Genomic DNA, 18,927 nt, shown 5'->3' with positions numbered 1-18,927 from the left:
TTACTTTGTTCCTGGATGGCTCAAGGCCAGGCAGAACAGTAAGTAACCAAGCCATGTAGGGCTTGAAGTGCAGTATTACAAGCAAACTCTGCCCACAGTTTGATTCTGATGGGGCTCAAGTTTTGAGCCTTCCAGCTTGAGAATCCAGATTCTTGGGGATGAATATGCAAATAATATTTACATTGTAAAATCTCCAGAGAGCCCTACATGTTATGGCTATTTGTACTTCCACTACTCTAATGGGCCCAGAAAGGGTAATGGTGGTTTTTACAACTTTGTATCCTGCCCCAGCTCCCCAGTGAAGCAGGGATGAAATTGACAAGATTTATAATTATATTCCTACTTCTTCTAGAGGACAGAAGGGAAAGGGGGGACATGATCGATACATTTAAATATGTTAAAGGGTTAAATGTGGTTCAGGAGTGAAGTGTTTTTAATAGGAAAGTGAACCCAAGAACAAGGGGGCACAATCTGATGTTAGTTGGGGGAAAGACGAGAAGCAACATGAGAAAATATTATTTTACTGAAAGATTAGTAGATGCTTGGAACAAACTTCCAGCAGAGGTTGTTGGTAAATCCACAGTAACTGAATTTAAACATGCCTGGGATAAACATAGATCCATCCTAAGATAAAATACAGGAAATAGTACAAGATGGACCATGAGGTCTTTTTCTGTCGTCAATCTTCTAGGTTTCTAGGTTTCTTTGTGTTGATATATTTATCCCCTTCCCTGTTTTAGGGAGGGGAAGGGAGAATTTTGTTGCTGTGTGTGCTAGATATTTTTGTTCCTTATTCTCACAGCTGCAAGTAATGCAATAGGCTACATTTCAAAGTGTGATTGAAGATTAGAAGCAGAGGAGGTAGGGAAGGATCCTTAGAGAGTCCTTTTCGATTCTTCCCATCATCAAAGTCCCGGAGAGTCCTGAAGGGAAGGAAACACAGCCGAATAAACTCCTCAGACCTCTCATAGAAACATAGAAACATATAAGTCTGACGGCAGAAAAAGACCTCGTGGTCCATCTAGTCTGCCCTTATACTATTTCCTGTATTTCATCTTACAATGGATATATGTTTATCCCAGGCATGTTTAAATTCAGTTACTGTGGATTTACCAACGTCTTCTGGAAGTTTGTTCCAAGGATCTACTACTCTTTCAATGAAATAATATTTTCTCACGTTGCTTTTGATCTTTCCCCCAACTAACTTCAGATTGTGTCCCCTTGTTCTTGTGTTCACTTTCCTATTAAAAACACTTCCCTCCTGGACCTTATTTAACCCTTTAATATATTTAAATGTTTCGATCATGTCCCCCTTGTCCTCCAGACTATACAGATTGAGTTCATTAAGTCTTTCCTGATACGTTTTATGCTTAAGACCTTCCACCATTCTTGTAGCCCGTCTTTGGACCCGTTCAATTTTGTCAATATCTTTTTGTAGGTGAGGTCTCTAGAACTGGACACAGTATTCTAAATGTGGTCTCACCAGCACTCTATATAAGGGGATCACAATCTCCCTCTTCCTGCTTGTTATACCTCTAGCTATGCAGCCAAGCATCCTACTTGCTTTTCCTACTGCCCGACCTCTCATTGAAATAATTCCGGTTTTCCAGAAGTACATGTATCTTCCCCCCCGAGTTTAACCGAAGTCAAAGGTTGTAATCTGTGGCTGCCTAGTGCTTCTCCCAGACCAGAAAATAAATAAATAAATAAGTAAATAAACAAACAAACAAATTAATAATAATAATAATAATAATATAAAATAATAATAATAATAATAATAATAATAATAATAATAATAATAATTTATTAGATTTGTATGCCGCCCCGCTCCGAAAACTCAGGGCAGCTCACAACAACAATAAAACAATACAGAAATCTAATAATTAAAACTGTAACTTTAACCCATTATCTTAAAAACTACCAATACTACACAATCATACCCACTCATAACTTTAATGGTCAGAAAAGGGGATACATTCGTTGCCCCATGCCTGGTGACATAGATAGGTCTTCAGGCTCTTGCGAAAGGCGAGGAGGGTGGGAGCAGTTCAAATCTCCGGGGGGAGTTGATTCCAGAGGGCCGGGGCCACCACAGAGAAGGCTCTTCCCCTAGGTCCCGCCAAACAACATTGTTTGGTTGACGGGACCTGGAGAAGGCCAACTCTGTGGGACGTAATTGGCTGCTGGGATTTATATGTATTTATCTATTAATCAAATTTATAGAACTCTCCGACTCACATACAGTGACTCCAGCATTACAAAAAACCAATATAAAAGTCATCCAGCCTTACATTAGCTGAACCCTGTCAAAATGCCGTTTTTATAAAAGTTGGCATTGAGCAAAGGAGGGCAAGTTTATAAACAACTTTGTTTTAATTAAAAACACTGGGGAGCACAATCCTCTTGCACAGTGAAGCCAGTCATACAGGTTTTGACATAAAGGAAGAGCCAAACACAATGGACTTGAACCAAGTTATCAGGAAAAAAGAAACCTTGGATGATTCAATATAGAGCTACATTCAGATAGTTCTGCCAATGGGAGTGGAAATTCCTTAGAGCTCAGCATTTTGTCTCAGGTCTAAATAAGCAGTGATTATTATTATTTATTTATTGTATTTGTATGCCGCCCCTCTCCGTAGACTTGGATTAAATAACCCAACAGGTCAGTTGGGTTATTAACTGAGGTTGTTTGTTAGCGGGATATCAGGATATATCTTTACAACAACCTTGCTGTAGAAAGGTTGCCAAGTAAACCTAATCTTCCATTTTAAAAATCTTCATAGGCGAGTAGAGATTTCAACCAATTCTTCATGTGTTCTCTGCTACCAGTTCGCCTGAATCTGTGTTCTTCTACTTCCTGTATTCTCTACTACCAGTTCTTCCAAACCGAACCGAACCGGTTGGGTACAACCTTGGATTATGAGGTGGTATTCAACCAGTTCAGACCAGTTTGGGCGAACTGGTAGTAACGACCTGCAGGTGGCCCTGCTCACCCACCCCGGCACTATGCCATCCTATTTTCTAAGCCACACGTATCCGTGCAAGCTGCACGTATGAGCAAAGTGCAAGCACGGAAGGCCACATGCTCATATTTTTGGTGCTGGTCGAACTGGTAGGTGAATTATGTGAATCCCACCACTCATCCCAATGGCTCTCAGTCAATGAGGAAGGAATGGATCCGCTTTGGATGGCAGCAAGAAATTTTAGTCCTTAAATTAGCCTGGGAACTGTATCCTTATTGCCAAGGATACCTTTAGGCCGTAAAGATGGTTATCAACCTGGGGGTTAGGACCCCTTTGGGGGTCAAATGACCATTTCACAGAGGTTGCCTAAGACCAGGGGAAAAGACAAATTTCCCATGATATTAGGAATTCTGACATAGAAACATAGAAGTCTGACAGCAGAAAAAGACCTCATGATCCATCTAGTCTGCCCTTATACTATTTTCTGTATTTTACCTTAGGATGGATATATGTTTATCCCAGGCATGTTTAAATTCAGTTACTGTGGATTTACCAACCACATCTGCTGGAAGTTTGTTCCAAGCATCTACTACTCTTTCAGTCAAATAATATTTTCTCACGTTACTTCTAATTTCCCCCCAACTAACCTCAGATTGTGCCCCCTTGTTCTTGTGTTCACTTTCCTATTAAAAACACTTCTCACCTGAACCTTATTTAATCCTTTAACATATTTAAATGTTTCGATCATGTCCCCCCTTTTTCCTTCTGTCCTCCAGACTCTACAGATTGAGTTCATGAAGTCTTTCCTGATACGTTTTATGCTTAAGACCTTGCACCATTCTTGTAGCCCGTCTTTGGACCCTTTCAACGCCTTGGAACATATTTTTACAATCCGACCAATCAGGCGTTTACAGTGGGGATGTTTTACTGACTTTCCTGCCAATCAGCTTCAAGCTCTGTCGGGAGAATTGGTGCTGGACTTACGGTTGGGGGGTCACCACCATGTAAGGAGCTGTATTAAGGGGTCACGACATTAGAAAGGTTGAGAACCGCTGCTTTAGGGAATATTTTTCTATTTGAGGCCTGTTAGGTTTCAATTCTTAGAATTCTCCGTATGGTAATTCAGTATTTCCCAACCTTGGCTACTTGAAGATATTTGGACTTCAACTCCCAGAATTCCCCAGCCAGCGAATGCTGGCTGGGGACTTCTGGGAGTTGAAGTCCAGATATTTTCAAGTTGCCACGGTTGGGAAACATTGTGATAAGTGATCGTTATTACGTAGCCACAGCAGGGGAAAAAATTCAGCAAAAAGTTCAAGACCCACTGGTTTTTCACAATCCTTTTGCGAAAGGCAGCTCTGGCCAAACCCCCTGCTCTGTATCCCATGGTGAACCTTGCCATTTCCCCTCCCTCCCCCTCCCCTCCCTTGGAGGACCTCTATAAGTTCACACTGTAGATTCTTTGGACCTCGTTTGCGCTTGCTGACAGCTGTAGAGCCATTTAATGACACGGGCGTTTCGCTCCACGACGGAGACCGACGCAGACAGCTTGTCATTCGGGTCGTCAGCGGACAAGGGCTCCCCATTATGGGAAAGGCCACCGTGTTCCGAACTAGCTGACCCAATGCAGAAGGAGCCAGCTTCCCAGCTGCCTGGCTTGAAGCGTTCGATTCCCAGCCCCTCGACCAAATTCCAATCCAAGCCGCAGTAATTAAAGAATCGTTCTTTCTCGGAAAGAGGAAGCGAATAACTCAACGTCAGCTCTTTCTTGGGTCCTGTTGGGTAATGGCCCGAGGAAGGAAAGGGAGGGTCCACTTTGAGCGGAGAGTCGGACTGGGGTTTCGGACAAGGCCCAGACTCACAACCCACGAATCCATCTAACACGTCCACTGAATTTGCAGTCCTGGTCTCCTCCTTTTCTACAGGGACCCAAACCATGGGGCTCTCTTCTTGAGTCACTTCCAGATGCCCATCTCTTAAAAGACTCCTTGAAGGAGAACAGTTATGAGGTCCGTCCCTCAGCGGGCCCTGAAACAACCACTTCATTAGGCTGTAGCCTTTGCTGTTCTCCTTGTTGACCAAAGGACAGTCGCGTTTTTGCCGGTAGATGACTAGTGAGTCAGGCCTCAGAAGGCGCCTACTGCCCCCTCGCCGCGCTATAGGGGACTGAGGAGAGGTGGACTGCTTCTTGGGCCTGAGGCCATCTTGGTCTGAGGTCAAGCCCTGGGGAAATTCACTCTGCTGGTGGAGGGTCAGGGGTCTCCTGCAGCATGGAGAAGACTGGGGATTGTGGCTGAGCAGAACGGGCTCTTGACGGCTGTTGATCACTTCCCGAGATTTGACATATTTGGCTTTGTCAGCTTCCAGCCTCTCCACGGCACTCGGCGTCCGGCCACCTCCGCTCATCTCCAGCTGCTTACGCAAGTGGTCAGGCCCTCGGGTGAGCAGACCTGGAGGGGACAGTCCATCTCCTGGAGAAAGAGGCCTCATTCTATAGCCACCGTTTCAGATATTGGGCCAATTTCCAAAACCAGGATGTTTTTGGTCCGCAATAATTGCCTAAACAGATTGTGGCTAACGGGTTAAAAAGAAGGAGCAGAATTTGGTCCAAACGCCACGCCCAGGGGAAAAAGTATAGGGTTGTCCCACGTGAAGCTTTAGCTACTCTTCTGCCGTGCTGGAAACCAGTTTACTTGCTTATTAGTTTTCGTTTTATTGGGATTTAGCAGCACTGCCAATGAAGAGTGAAATCCTCACCATTCCACAATGGTCCTACAGAGAGAGAAGAAGATTCATTGATTGATTGATTGCATATCTCGCATATAGAAACATAGAAACATAGAAGACTGATGGCAGAAAAAGACCTCATGGTCCATCTAGTCTGCCCTTATACTATTTCCTGTATTTTATTTTAGGATGGATATATGTTTATCCCAAGCATATTTAAATTCAGTGACTGTGGATTTACCAACCACGTCTGCTGGAAGTTTGTTCCAAGGATCTACTACTCTTTCAGTAAAATAATATTTTCTTATGTTGCTTTTGATCTTTCCCCCAACTAACTTCAGATTGTGTCCCCTTGTTCTTGTGTTCACTTTCCTATTAAAAACACTTCCCTCCTGAACCTTATTTAACCCTTTAACATATTTAAATGTTTCAATCATGTCCCCCCTTTTCCTTCTGTCCTCCAGACTATACAGATTGAGTTCATTAAGTCTTTCCTGATACGTTTTATGCTTAAGACCTTCCACCATTCTTGTAGCCCGTCTTTGGACCCGTTCAATTTCATCAATATCTTTTTGTAGGTGAGGTCTCCAGAACTGAACACAGTATTCCAAATGTGGTCTCACCATTGCTCTATATAGCGGGATCTCAATCTCCCTCTTCCTGCTTGTTATACCTCTAGCTATGCAGCCAAGCATCCTACTTGCTTTTCCTACCACCCAACCACACTGCTCACCCATTTAGAGACTGTCAGAAATCACTACCCCTAAATCCTTGCATATTTATATGTCACTCACTCCAAATGTACTCTGAGCAGCTAACAATCGGAATAAATACAGCAATAAAAACAGTTAAAATCTAATAATAAAAGTCAGTAATAACTAATATAAAAAAAAACATACATACTTGCAACCTTCCTACTTCCAGGCCTGCCAGAAAAGCCAGGTCTTAACGGCTTTCTGGAAGACCGGTAGGGTGGAGATAATGTGGATCTCTGGAGGCAGTTGGTTTCAAAAGGTCGGAGCCGCCACAGAGAAGGCTCTTCCCCAAGGTCCCGCCAACTGACATTGCTTGGCGGACGGGACTTGGAGAAGGCCGACTCTGTGGGCCCTTACTGAGGGAGGAGGCGGTCCGGTAAATAGCCTGGCCCTGGTCCATTTATGGCTTTAATGGTGATAACCAACATCTTGAATTGCATTTGGAGACCGACTGGCAATGAGATAACGATATAATGCAGATTACAGAATGGTATTTCCTATCACGTCTTGATTCTTGAAAGATGAGAATTGTCGGGAAATACAGACACAATTAATCAGCCGTGATTAATATTTTGATTTTATTTTAAAAAATGAAGTGAATGTTTGTTTAAGCGCTGCCCTACTCTTTGGGAAATTCCAGTGTTCTGGCTCAAAATGGATCAGCTGCAGGAAGCCAAGTTGTAAAAACTCTTACTACAAAATAATTCTGACTTTGTTCTATGGCGGGGGTCTCCAAACTGGGCAACTTTTAAAGACTTGTGGGATGGGGGAGTTGAGATATTCCTTCCCCCTAGGCCATTACAAGTTATGTATGGTATGTCTGTGTGTATGTTTGGTTTTATAATAAGGGTTTTTAGTTGTTTTATTATTGGATTGTCACATGTTGTTTTTATCATTGTTGTTAGCCACCCCGAGTCTACAGAGAGGGGCGGCATACAAATCCAATAGATTATTATTATTATTATTATTACTTCAACTCCCAGAATTCTGGGAGCTGAAGTCCACAAGTCTTAAAGTTGCCAAGTTTGAAGACCTCTGTTCTACGGTTTTCTGAATGTTCCTGTTTAGGATAATGTTTTTTAATTATAACTCTTGTGATGAATTGGATTTTTTAATTTCCATAATTCTTGACCAGCATGAATAAGGGGATTTCAGCTAAACATGAGATAGAACTCTTGATAATGTACAAGATTCAGTAGTGGATACAGACTGTCTTAGAAAACAGCATTTCCTTTCATCAGCTATTTTTAAGCAAAGACTGGGTGACTGCTTATTAAATTCTGTATGTGAGTTTGCTGTGTCAGCAAGGCAGGGTTTTTCAAGCAGTGCCTACACTCAGACTGCCTTAGCATATGGGAGAAACCTATTCCAAAAACATCATTTAACATCTTTTACATTGGATGACATACATTTAATAATAATTATTATTATAATCCAAAAAAAATAATAATCCAAAGACGGGCTACAAGAATGGTGGAAGGTGGATTATGAAATGGAAAGAAAGATCTCCAAGCAGCTGCTTTTGGCTGCCCATCGCTTCCTCTCCACAGGTAGGGCGTCAGGATCAGGCCCAAAGCCCACACGCCAAAACCAATGGCACTCCATCCTCTATTTGCTTAACCCAAATGGACAGAATCTCACCGAACTAAAGTTATAACCTTCTTACAGTCATAGCTGCATAGCTAGAGGTATAACAAGCAGGAAGAGGGAGATTGTGATCCTGCTGTATAGAGCGCTGGTGAGACCCCATTTGGAATAATACTGGGCCCAGTTCTGGAGACCTCACCTACAAAAAGAGATGGATAAAATTGACCGGGTCCAAAGACAGGCTACAAAAGTGGTGGAAGGTCTTCAACATAAAACTGATCAGGAAAGACAAAATGAACTCAATCTGTATAGTCTGGAGGACAGAAGGAAAAGGGGGGACATGATCGAAACATTTAAATATGTTAAAGGGTTAAATAAGGTTCAGGAGGGAAGTGTTTTTTATAGGAAAGTGAACACAAGAACAAGGAGACACAATCTGAAGTTAGTTGGGGGAAAGATCAAAAGCAACATGAGAAAATATTATTTCACTGAAAGGGTAGTAGATCCTTGGAACAAACTTCCAGCAGACGTGGTAGATAAATCCACAGTCACTGAATTTAAACATGCCTGGGATAAACATATATCCATCCTAAGATAAAATACAGAAAATAGTATAAGGGCAGACTAGATGGACCATGAGGATTTTTTCTGCCATCAGACTTCTATGTTTCTATGTTTCTATAATAACAACAGCAACAACAACAACAACAATAATAAGAATAATAAGAATAATAAGAATAATAAGAATAATAAGAATAATAAGAATAATAAGAATAATAAGAATAATAAGAATAATAAGAATAATTTATTAGATTTGTATGCCGCCCCTCTCCGAGGACTCGGTGCGACTCGCAACAACAATACAACATGTACAAATCTAATGTTAAAAAACAATTTAAAACCCTTATTATGACAATAAAAACAATCCCACAACCTAACAGACCATACATAAGACCATAGTAGCTAGGGGTATATCAGTTTCTCCATGCCTGGCGACATAGGTGGGTCTTCAGAAGCTTTCAAAAGGCAAGGAGGGTGGGGGCAGTCCTAATCTCTGGGGGGAGTTGATTCCAGAGGGCCGGGGCCACCACAGAGAAGGCTCTTCCCCTGGGTCCCGCCAGACATAATTGTTTAGTCGACAGGACCCGGAGAAGGCCAACTCTGTGAGACCTAATCGGTCGTACCAAAGGTATTCTGGTCCGATGCCATGTAGGTCTTTATAGGTCATAACCAACCCTTTAGCCAGTTTTGCTGCAATTGTTCATTCTAGTCCCATCCTTGGCACAAACTTGGCTGGGTGACTTTGTGCCAGCCCTTGTTTCTTGGTCCTAGTAAGAATGCAAAGGCAAATAACTTCCAAAAACCACTGTGCCATCATGGCTCTTGAATATTGATTGATTGATTGATTGAATGAATGAATGAATTATTTTTTCCCCTTCTTCTACACGAAATATAATCAATTGTTTACAAGAATGGAAAGGGAAACCTACCACTGTTACGAATGTCAGCCATTCAAAGTTGGCCAGATCAACAGAGTCCTCAAGATTATTGGAAGTATCTTTTATTAAGATAAGAAGTTGTAATATAACAGTAATTTATAATCCTGACCACGTTTTCCCGTCGTATACTCTAGGGAGGGGCTACTAAGATTCTTCCTAATAGTTTCCTTGGCTCAAAGCATATTTTAACACCTTCTGCTGTTGGAACAATTTCCGAATCCTTTCTCCAAGGTTATCATTGTGGCTCCCTTCGGTGACTAAACCACTAGGTTATTCCATAACAATTCCTGGCATATTTCATTTAGTCCGTTGACCACTTAGATTCAACCAAAGTCTTGGCCCTGGATAAGAAAGGACAGATATAATTTTTATGCTTCAACATTAAAATGCCAGTTGTTGTTTTTCTTTTAAGTTCATTCCAGCATGTTTAAAATGCTCTGGAGTGCTAAAAGATTCTCCAGAAAGATTCAGAAGTTTCCCAGGCAGGATGTCAAACAAGTTCCACGGTTTCATACAGAGGTTTCAAGAGGAAGCCAAGCAGGAAAAAATAGAGGAACTAGGAGCCTTATCTTTATAGACTCAGCCATTCCATGAACAAAGCAAGACCCAGAAGTAAAAAATGAGTACAAAAGCTCTTCTACACAACTCTGGGCAACCAGTTGCATGGAATTAGCCAACTCTGAGGCAGGAAGATGGAGACAGTGTGAGGTTAGAACAGAGCCAGACTGGGTGTTATAGACTTCCTTTCTGTTTCATGCAATTTGAAGTCAATCTCAGTTCCTAAAAGGAGGGTAGGCCAGAGGGGGACCACCGTGCTTGCTTCCTCTTCATAAAACAATGCCCAGAAATGTTGGCGATGCTTTAGAACAGGATAGAAACATAGAAACATCGACAATTCTAATTTTTTCAATTCTTCCTCTAATTTTTGATAATATATTTTCTTCTCTTTAATAATAATAATAATAATAATAATAATAATAATAATAATAATAATAATGTGATTGGCTTAAAGGTGGCCAACTTGACGTCACTCATGCCAAGGGTTAGGGTTAGGGTACTTGGCCTCTCTTAGCCTCAAAGAGATGCAATTTCCCTCTCTATTTACTATTACTGAACATCCAAAATATACTATTTAATCATATTATTATTATTATTAATAATAATAATAATAATAATAATTATTATTATTATTATTATTATTATTATTATTATTATTATTATTATTAATTGGATTTGTATGCCGCCCCTCTCCACAGACTCAGGGCGGCTAATAACAGTGGTAAAACAACATGAACAATCCAATTAATAAAAACAACTAAAAAAAACCTTATTATAAAAAAAATGAAACATACACACAAACATACCATGCATAACTTGTAGTAGCCTAAGGGGAAAGGATAACTTAACTCCCCCATGCCATATGTGTACATACATATTACACACAGGGACACAAAAATATACATTATCTGCTATATAAACTATATATATCTATGTAAACACACACACATGCATTCTTCTAAAATTATACACATTCAACCTCGTTCACTGCCATAGGAAAAACATACCCAGAGCCCAGAAGGGGGAAAAAAAATAAAAAATCATAATTTTATTATCAGTACTGCGTACCTGGCTGTACCTGCAGGAGCCCATCACCTAGCCAACTGTTACAGATGCCCAAGTGAAGTATCGGTCATTGCACAACTCTGTTACTTCACTCGTTCCTAACCACTCAAGCAGAAGTCACGTACTGAACTCACTGCCCCCATTGTCTGGAGGGGAAAAAAGGAAGCCATTTCCTGCGTGGTCTGTTCTATCACGACTTTCTTAAGCTCTCTCTCTCCCTTCCTCTTCAGCCTCGGCAGTTGTTGTAAGACAGTGTTTCCCAACCTGGGCAACTTGAAGATATCTGGACTTCAACTCCCAGAATTCCCCAGCCAGCAAATGCTGGCTGAGGACTTCTGGGAGTTGGAGTCCAAATATCTTCAAGTTGCCCAGGTTGGGAAACACTGTTGTAAGAGATGCTTCTAGCCAAAGAGCAAATTCTAGCAGGGGTGGGTTTTATTTTTATTTATTTGTTTGTTTGTTTGTTTTGTCCAATACACAATAATACACAATGAGGGTTATAGAGGATATAATCAGGTAGAATGTATTAAAGGGGGAATGGAGGAGAAAATAAAGGAGTGAAATATAACTATGAGAGAATAGCAGGAAAAGATATAGGTATAGAAGAGAAGATATATATTTTAGAAGATATATATTTTTATATTTTAGGCTTTTAATATAAAGTTGCTATTTTAGACTTTTATTATTATTATTATTATTATTATTATTTATTAAATTTGTATGCCGCCCCTCTCCGTATATTAGATTTGTTATTATATATTGTTTTGTCAATGCTGTGAGCCGCCCCGAGTCTGCGGAGAGGGGCGGCATACAAATCTAATAGATAGATAGATAGATAGATAGATAGATAGATAGATAGATAGATAGATAGATAGATAGATAGATAGATAGATAGATAGACAGACAGACAGACAGACAGACAGACAAACAAATAAACAAATAAACAAACAAGTAAAATAAATAAATAAATAAATAAATAAATAAATAAATAAATAAATAAATAAATAAATAAATAAATAAATAAATAAATAAATAAATAAATAAATAAATAAATAAATAAATAAATGAGATATAGGAGAGACAGTAGGACAGGGGACAGTAGGCACTCTGGTGCACTTATGTACGCCCCTTACTGACCTCTTAGGAACTTGGTGAGGTCAACCGTGGATAGTCTAAGGGTAAAGTGTTGGGGGTTAGGGGATGATACTACAGAGTCCAGTAGTGAATTCCATGCTTCGACAACTCGATTACTAAAGTCGTATTTTTTACAGTCAAGTTTGGAGCTTGTATCTGTTGTGGGCTCTTGTGTTATTGTGGTTGAAGCTGAAGTAACAGATCTGGTTTGGACCAGATCGCCTGTTAGTGACCTGATCGTGATGATAATAATAATAATAATAATAATAATAATAATAATAATAATAATAATAATTTATTAGATTTGTATGCCGCCCCTCTCCGAAGACTCGGGGCGGCTCACAAATGATGGCATTGCAGATCTGGTTTGGTCAGAACCGGTCCATGGGCACCATCATCTTTTTTTGGGGGGGGGGGATTTTTGGCAATTTTATTTTTTTAATGTTTTGAAGGTTTTTTCCTATTCTGCTGCTTGTAAAAAGGCTTGAAAATATTTACAGACCTCTCACATCCTGGGCATAAACTGTTTCAACTCCTACCCTCAAAACGTCGCTATAGGGCACCGCACACCAAGACAACTAGACACAAGAATAGTTTTTTCCTGTACAAATTGGAAAGTTTGTCAATGGCAAATCCAGTATGGGAGGAAGTCATAGAATCTTAATGCTGTAAGGGATCTTGGAGGTCTTCTAGTCAAACCCCCTGCCCATGGCAGGAGACCTTATACTCCATTCTGGGCAAATGGCTGTTGAAACTGTTATTGAAAACCTACAGTCATGGAGCACCCACAACTCGGGAAGGCAGGCTGTTCCAGATTAAATCTTTCTTTGATGAACTTCCATCCATTGCTTTTTGTCCTTCCCTTTGGGGGGGGGGCAGAGGAGGAGGAGGAGGGGGGGAGGGGGAGGAGGAGATATCTAAGGTAGGGAGCAAGGTTCTGTGAAGTAAACTTCAGAGGAGAATTAGAACTGCAGAAAAAACAATGGCTTCCAACCTGCCTTCCATTGAGGACCTGTAGACTGCACAAGTCAAAAAGAGGACAGTGGAAAATATTTACTGACCCCTCGCATCCTGGACACAAACTGTTTCAACTCCTACCCTCAAAATATTGCTAGAGCACTGCACACCAAGACAACTAGACACAAGAACATTTTTCCCGAATGCCCTCACTCTGCTAAACAAATAATTCCATCAACACTGTCTAACTATTTACTAAGTGTACCAAGGTATGTCCATGTTTCACCAACACTCCGCAGTCTGCATTGGTTGCTGATCAGTTTCCGGTCACAATTCAAAGTGTTGGTTATGACCTATAAAGCCCTTCATGGCATCGGACCAGAATATCTCCGGGACAGCCTTCTGCTGCACGAATCCCAGCGACCAGTTAGGTCCCACAGAGTTGGCCTTCTCCAGGTCCCGTCGACTAAACAATGTCGTCTGGCGGGACTCAGGGGAAGAGCCTTCTCTGTGGCAGCCCCAACCCTCTGGAACCAGCTCTCCCCGGAGATTAGAATTGCCCCCACCCTCCTTGCCATTCATAAACTTCTTAAAACCCACCTCTGCCGTCAGGCATGGGGGGACTGAGATATCTTTCCCAGGCCTATATAGTTTATGTATGGTATGCTGTGTGTGTTTTTAAAATTATGGTATTTTAGTTTTTTAAATATTAGATTTGTATTCTACATTGTTTTCTATTAGTGCTGTGAGCCGCCCCGAGTCTACGGAGAGGGGCGGCATACAAATTTAATAAATAATAACAATAATAATCTGAGGAATAGAATAGAATAGAATAGAATTTTTATTGGCCAAGTGTGATTGAACACACAAGGAATTTGTCTTGGTGCATATGCTCTCAGCGTACATAAAATAAAATATACATTTGTTAAGAATCATGTGATACAACACTTAATGATTGTCATAGGGGTCAAATAAGCAATGAAGAAGCAATATTAATAAAAATCTTAGGATACAAGCAACAAGTTACAGCCATACAGTCAACATGGGAGGAAATGGGTGAAAGGAATGATGAGAAAAACTAGTAGAATAGAAGTGCAGATTTTTTGTAAAGACCGGTGGGGTTGAAGTTGCAGATAGCTGCTCCTTAAAGAAATGTTCTTTAATTCTTAGCAGATGGTCTCTTGAGTAGGAAATCCATTGAGAAGAGCATTTACAAAAAAACAGTTTACTGAACGAATTTCTACTGAACTTTTGCCTCTTAGAATTCGCAGCTATAAATAAGCCTGTCTGGTGCTAGCAGTCTCCTTCCACCCTGGGCCACACCCTCCAAATTTGGAGGTTTAAATACAGACCTCACCAAATGGGATACATATGCCTAGATGCCAAACCCCACGCCAGCCACAGGAGACTCCTCCAAAAGCTTATTTTGGGTTTGCCACTTGCTTGCCAGAGGAAAACACGCCACCACAGTCTCAAGAGTTGGCGCTCAGACAAGGATCTTATGCCATTTTGGGGGTTATCTACCCCAACCAAGGGTGGGTTCCTCCCTGTTTGTCCAGATTGCCCGAATCGTTAGCGACCCACTGGTGACGTGCAGTAATGGGCTGCTGCCCCCATGGAGGCACAGTGGGGGTAATTTTTTTTTTTTAAAATTTATTGGATTTGTATGCCGCCCCTCTCCGTAGACTTGGGGCGGCTAACAACAATGATAAAAACAGCATGTACAATCCAATAATAAAAAAACAACTAAAACCCCTATTATAAAACCAAACATACACACAGACATACCATGCATAACTTGTAATGGCCTAGGGGGAAGGAATATCTCAACTCCCCCATGCCTGGCGGTATAAGTGAGTCTTGAGTAGTTTACGAAAGGCAGGGAGGGTGGGGGCAATTCTAATCTCCGGGGGAGTTGGTTCCAGAGGGCCAGGGCCGCCACAGAGAAGGCTCTTCCCCTGGGGCCTGCCAAACGACATTGTTTAGTCGACGGGACCTGGAGAAGGCCAAATTGTGGGACCTTATCAGTCGCTGGGATTCGTGCGGTAGCAAGCAGTTCTGGAGGTAATCTGGTCCAATGCCATGTAGGGCTTTAAAGGTCATGACCAACACTTTGAATTGTGACCGGAAACTGATCAGCAGCCAATGCAAGCCACGGAGTGTTGAAGAAACATGGGCGAATCTTGGAAGCCCCATGATGGCTCTCGCGGCTGCGTTCTGCACGATCTGAAGTTTCCGAACACTTTTCACAGGTAGCCCCATGTAGAGAGCGTTGCAGCAATCGAACCTCGAGGTGATGAGGGCATGAGTGACTGTGAGTAGTGACTCCCTGTCCAAATAGGGCCGCAACTGGTGCACCAGGCAGACCTGGGCAAACGCCCCCCTCACCACAGCCGAAAGATGATGTTCCAATGTCAGCTGTGGATCGAGGAGGACGCCCAAGTTGCAAACCTTCTCTGAGGGGGTCAGTAGTTCACCCCCCCAGGGTAATGGACGGACAGATGGAATTGTCCTTGGGAGGCAAGACTCACAGCCACTCCATCTTGTCTGGGTTGAGTTTGAGTTTGTTGACACCCATCCAGGCCCCAACAGCCTCCAGGCACCGGCACATCACTTCCACTGCTTCGTTGACTGGGCATGTAAGTTTATGCACTATTTATTGAATACTTAATAGTTTTTTTTTATTGTCCTCCCTTCAATAGTACTTTAGTATGATCCTTAATTACTTTTAAAATAGTATGTTTTTACCCATAAACACTTTAATCGTTTTAACCATTATCTAGAACTGAACATTTATAGCAATTAAAGAAAATTGAGCTACTTGCCTAATCTGTTATCCTACTGAACCTGTTACTGTGCTCCTCAACGTAATAATGCTGTCTAACATTTGTCCTTTTTGTGGCTATTCAAATAATGTGACTTAATCGACTGAAAAAGAGTCCGAGCACCTATTTGAAAACTTATCTTAGTCAATAAGCCACTCCTACTCAGTCATATGACCTTTAAGCCACCTCCCAGTCACATGATTGCCAAGCCACTCCTACCCGGTCACATGACACACCCACCATCAAGACACACTCACAAAACAAGCCACACCCACAGTGTGGCAGTAAAAAATTTGGCAGCCCATCACTAGTGACGTGACAATGGTGTCATGAATCCAATTCGGTCAGTGCCAATCTATGGGTGCCGCCATCTCTTTTTTGGGAATTTTTTGGCAATTTTTTTTTACTGTTTTGAAGGTTTTTCCTGTTCTGCTGTTGGTAAAAAGGGCCTTCCCGCCCGCCTCCGGGTTTAAACTGACCTTTATTCCTTCTCTCGAAGCACAGCTGATCAGCTGTGTTTCGGGCCAATTTGCACAGAAGCCAAATTGCACAAAATAACGTGTGCGTGCGTTAGCGAATGGAGCGTGCGCGCGCACGCAAAATGTTGTGATGCGAACTGGTGGCAAAGGTAAGTGGAGCCCGGGCGGCAGGAAAAGCAAGTAGGATGCTTGGCTGCATAGCTAGAGGTATAACAAGCAGGAAGAGGGAGATTGTGATCCCCTTATATAGACCGCTGGTGAGACCCCATTTGGAATACTGTGTTCAGTTCTGTAGACCTCACCTACAAAAGGATATTGACAAAATTGAACGGGTCCAAAGACGGGCTACAAGAATGGTGGAAGGTCTTAAGTATCAGGAAAGACTTAATGAACGCAATCTGTATAGTCTGGAGGACAGAAGGGAAAGGGGGGAAGTGTTTTTAATAGGAAAGTGAACCCAAGAACAAGGGGACACAATCTGAAGTTAGTTGGGGGAAAGATCAACAGCAACATGAGAAAATATTATTTTACTGAAAGAGTAGTAGATCCTTGGAACAAACTTCCAGCAGACGTGGTTGGTAAACCCACAGTAACTGAATTTAAACATGCCTGGGATAAACATATATCCATTGTAAGATAAAATACAGGAAATAGTATAAGGGCAGACTAGATGGACCATGAGGTCTTTTTCTGCCGTCAGTCTTCTATGTTTCTAACCCATCCCTGCCCCAAACCGATGGCTTTTGGATATGTGGATTAGCGTCTGCCCCCCCTTGATATGATCCTGAGACATGCTTAAACTAGTGATGGGCTCCCACAGGTACGGTCAGGTACGCAGAAGTGGTAGAAACATTTTGGTCAGGTATGCAGAACCGATAGAAAAAAATTTGATCCCGGACCCTTTTTTTCCTTCTGGGCTCTGGGTATGTTTTTCCTATCGCAGTAAATGACGTTGAATGTGTATAATTTTAGAAGAGCTGTGCGTGTGTGTGTGTGCATACAATTTATATAGTAGATCATGTATATTTTTATGTGCCTGTGCGTAATAGGTATGTACACATATGGCCTATATACATAGAATTAAATAGCATAGTTTGGATGTTCAGTAATGGTAAATAGACAGGGAAATTGTATCTCTTTGAGGCAAGGAGAGGCCGGGCACCCTAACCCGAACACTTGACCTGAATGAAATCACATTGGCCACCTTTAAGCCAGTCACATGACCTTTAAGCCACCCCCGGTCACATGATCATCAAGCCACTCCCAACTGGTCACATGGCCGGCAAGCCACACCCACAAAATAAGCCTTCAGGAGACGTCTATCATAACAGATCCATCAAATCCATTGCATAACTATCCACAACCTTGCCTCTTACAGCTGCCTTGGATTCGGGGGGGGGGGGACACAGTGGGGTAGAGTTGGCCTTCTCCAGGTCCCGTCGACGAAACAATGTCGTCTGGCGGGATCCAGGGGAAGAGCCTTCTCTGTGGCGGCCCCGACCCTCTGGAATCAGGAGATCAGGACTGCTCCCACTATCTGCAATTGACCTCTCCCCCTATCTGCAATTGACCTCTCCCACTATCTGCAATTGACCTCTCCCCCTTTCTAAGAGGTCTGTAAGGGGCGTGCATAAGTGCACCACTGTGCCTACCGTCCCTGTCCTATTGTCTTCTTTTGTTACTTTTTATCATTACTTATCTAATGTTTTATTTGTACAAATTACCACCCTATAATTGTTTGACAAAATAAATAAATAAATAAACGAATGAATGAATGAACAAATAAATAAATAAATACATAAATAAAAATAAAGAATTCGTAGCCAGTAAGGTCATTAGCCAAGCCATTCCTGAACAGCTGTCCTATAATCTGGCAGTCACCCGATACGCTGGCAACCAGGTCTGTTGATGGACTCACCTTCTGCTCCCGTTTAAAAGCATGGCAGCATCTTCAATAACATCCGAGCACCAGAAGATTTTTGGGGCAAGTAAGGGAAGTGGAACGCCGTGCAGCCAGCCGGCAGCTGGTCTGCCTGCTGTATATACAGGCTGTCAAGACAGGAAAACGCTAATCCACACCCTCCCTGGTCTTAACCCCTTCTGAACCACGTTGTTCTTTCAGGCTGCTTTACACCCACCTTCGCCCAATGCTTTTCATACATTTTTGCCAAAGAATTCGCTTTTTGCTCTCAACGCAGACCTTAAAATGAGTTTCTTTGCAAGGGAAGCATGCTTGTGCATGTGTGGAGGGTTGATTTTGTATTTCCCATACCTATAATGTAGGTGCACGTTTTGAGAAAACTTGGTTAAATCCTGGTGGAGAGAAATGGCCATCAGCTCAGCATAGCCAAGAATTTATTTCATGGTCTCAGCCTTCC

General features: G+C 41.9%; 1 protein-coding gene across 2 annotated transcripts; it reads right to left on the bottom strand.

The window, feature by feature from the left end:
- Positions 1-605: 605 nt before the first annotated feature.
- FAM110D (family with sequence similarity 110 member D) lies at positions 606-18,551 on the bottom strand. Of its 2 annotated transcripts, XM_070764891.1 has the most exons (3): positions 18,468-18,551; positions 4,432-5,735; positions 606-923 (listed from the first exon to the last, which is right to left on the bottom strand). In XM_070764891.1, the coding sequence occupies exons 2-3, from the start codon at positions 5,451-5,453 to the stop codon at positions 797-799; spliced, it is 1,149 nt and encodes a 382-aa protein (XP_070620992.1). In that variant the 5' UTR covers positions 5,454-5,735; positions 18,468-18,551; the 3' UTR covers positions 606-796. The 2 variants fall into 2 exon arrangements, with proteins under 2 accessions (XP_070620992.1, XP_070620993.1); XM_070764892.1 differs by lacking the exon at positions 606-923 and having other exon boundaries at positions 1,788-5,735.
- Between the last annotated feature and the right edge of the window lie 376 nt (positions 18,552-18,927).

This window comes from Erythrolamprus reginae, chromosome 11 (genome assembly GCF_031021105.1).
Source record: "Erythrolamprus reginae isolate rEryReg1 chromosome 11, rEryReg1.hap1, whole genome shotgun sequence".
Classification (NCBI taxonomy): domain Eukaryota; kingdom Metazoa; phylum Chordata; class Lepidosauria; order Squamata; family Dipsadidae; genus Erythrolamprus; species Erythrolamprus reginae.
Note: the sequence above shows the minus strand (reverse complement) of the source record. Positions and strands in the feature narration are given on the sequence as shown.

What these genes read in the sequence shown, in the direction of transcription:
- FAM110D (XM_070764891.1), bottom strand. Translation starts at nt 5,453, where the DNA reads ATGAGGCCTCTTTCTCCAGGAGATGGACTGTCCCCTCCAGGTCTGCTC. An exon ending in TGTCAGCAAGCGCAAACGAG is followed by an intron (nt 924 to 4,431) that starts GTCCAAAGAATC and finishes CCTTCCCTTCAG; the next exon opens with GACTCTCCGGGACTTTGATG.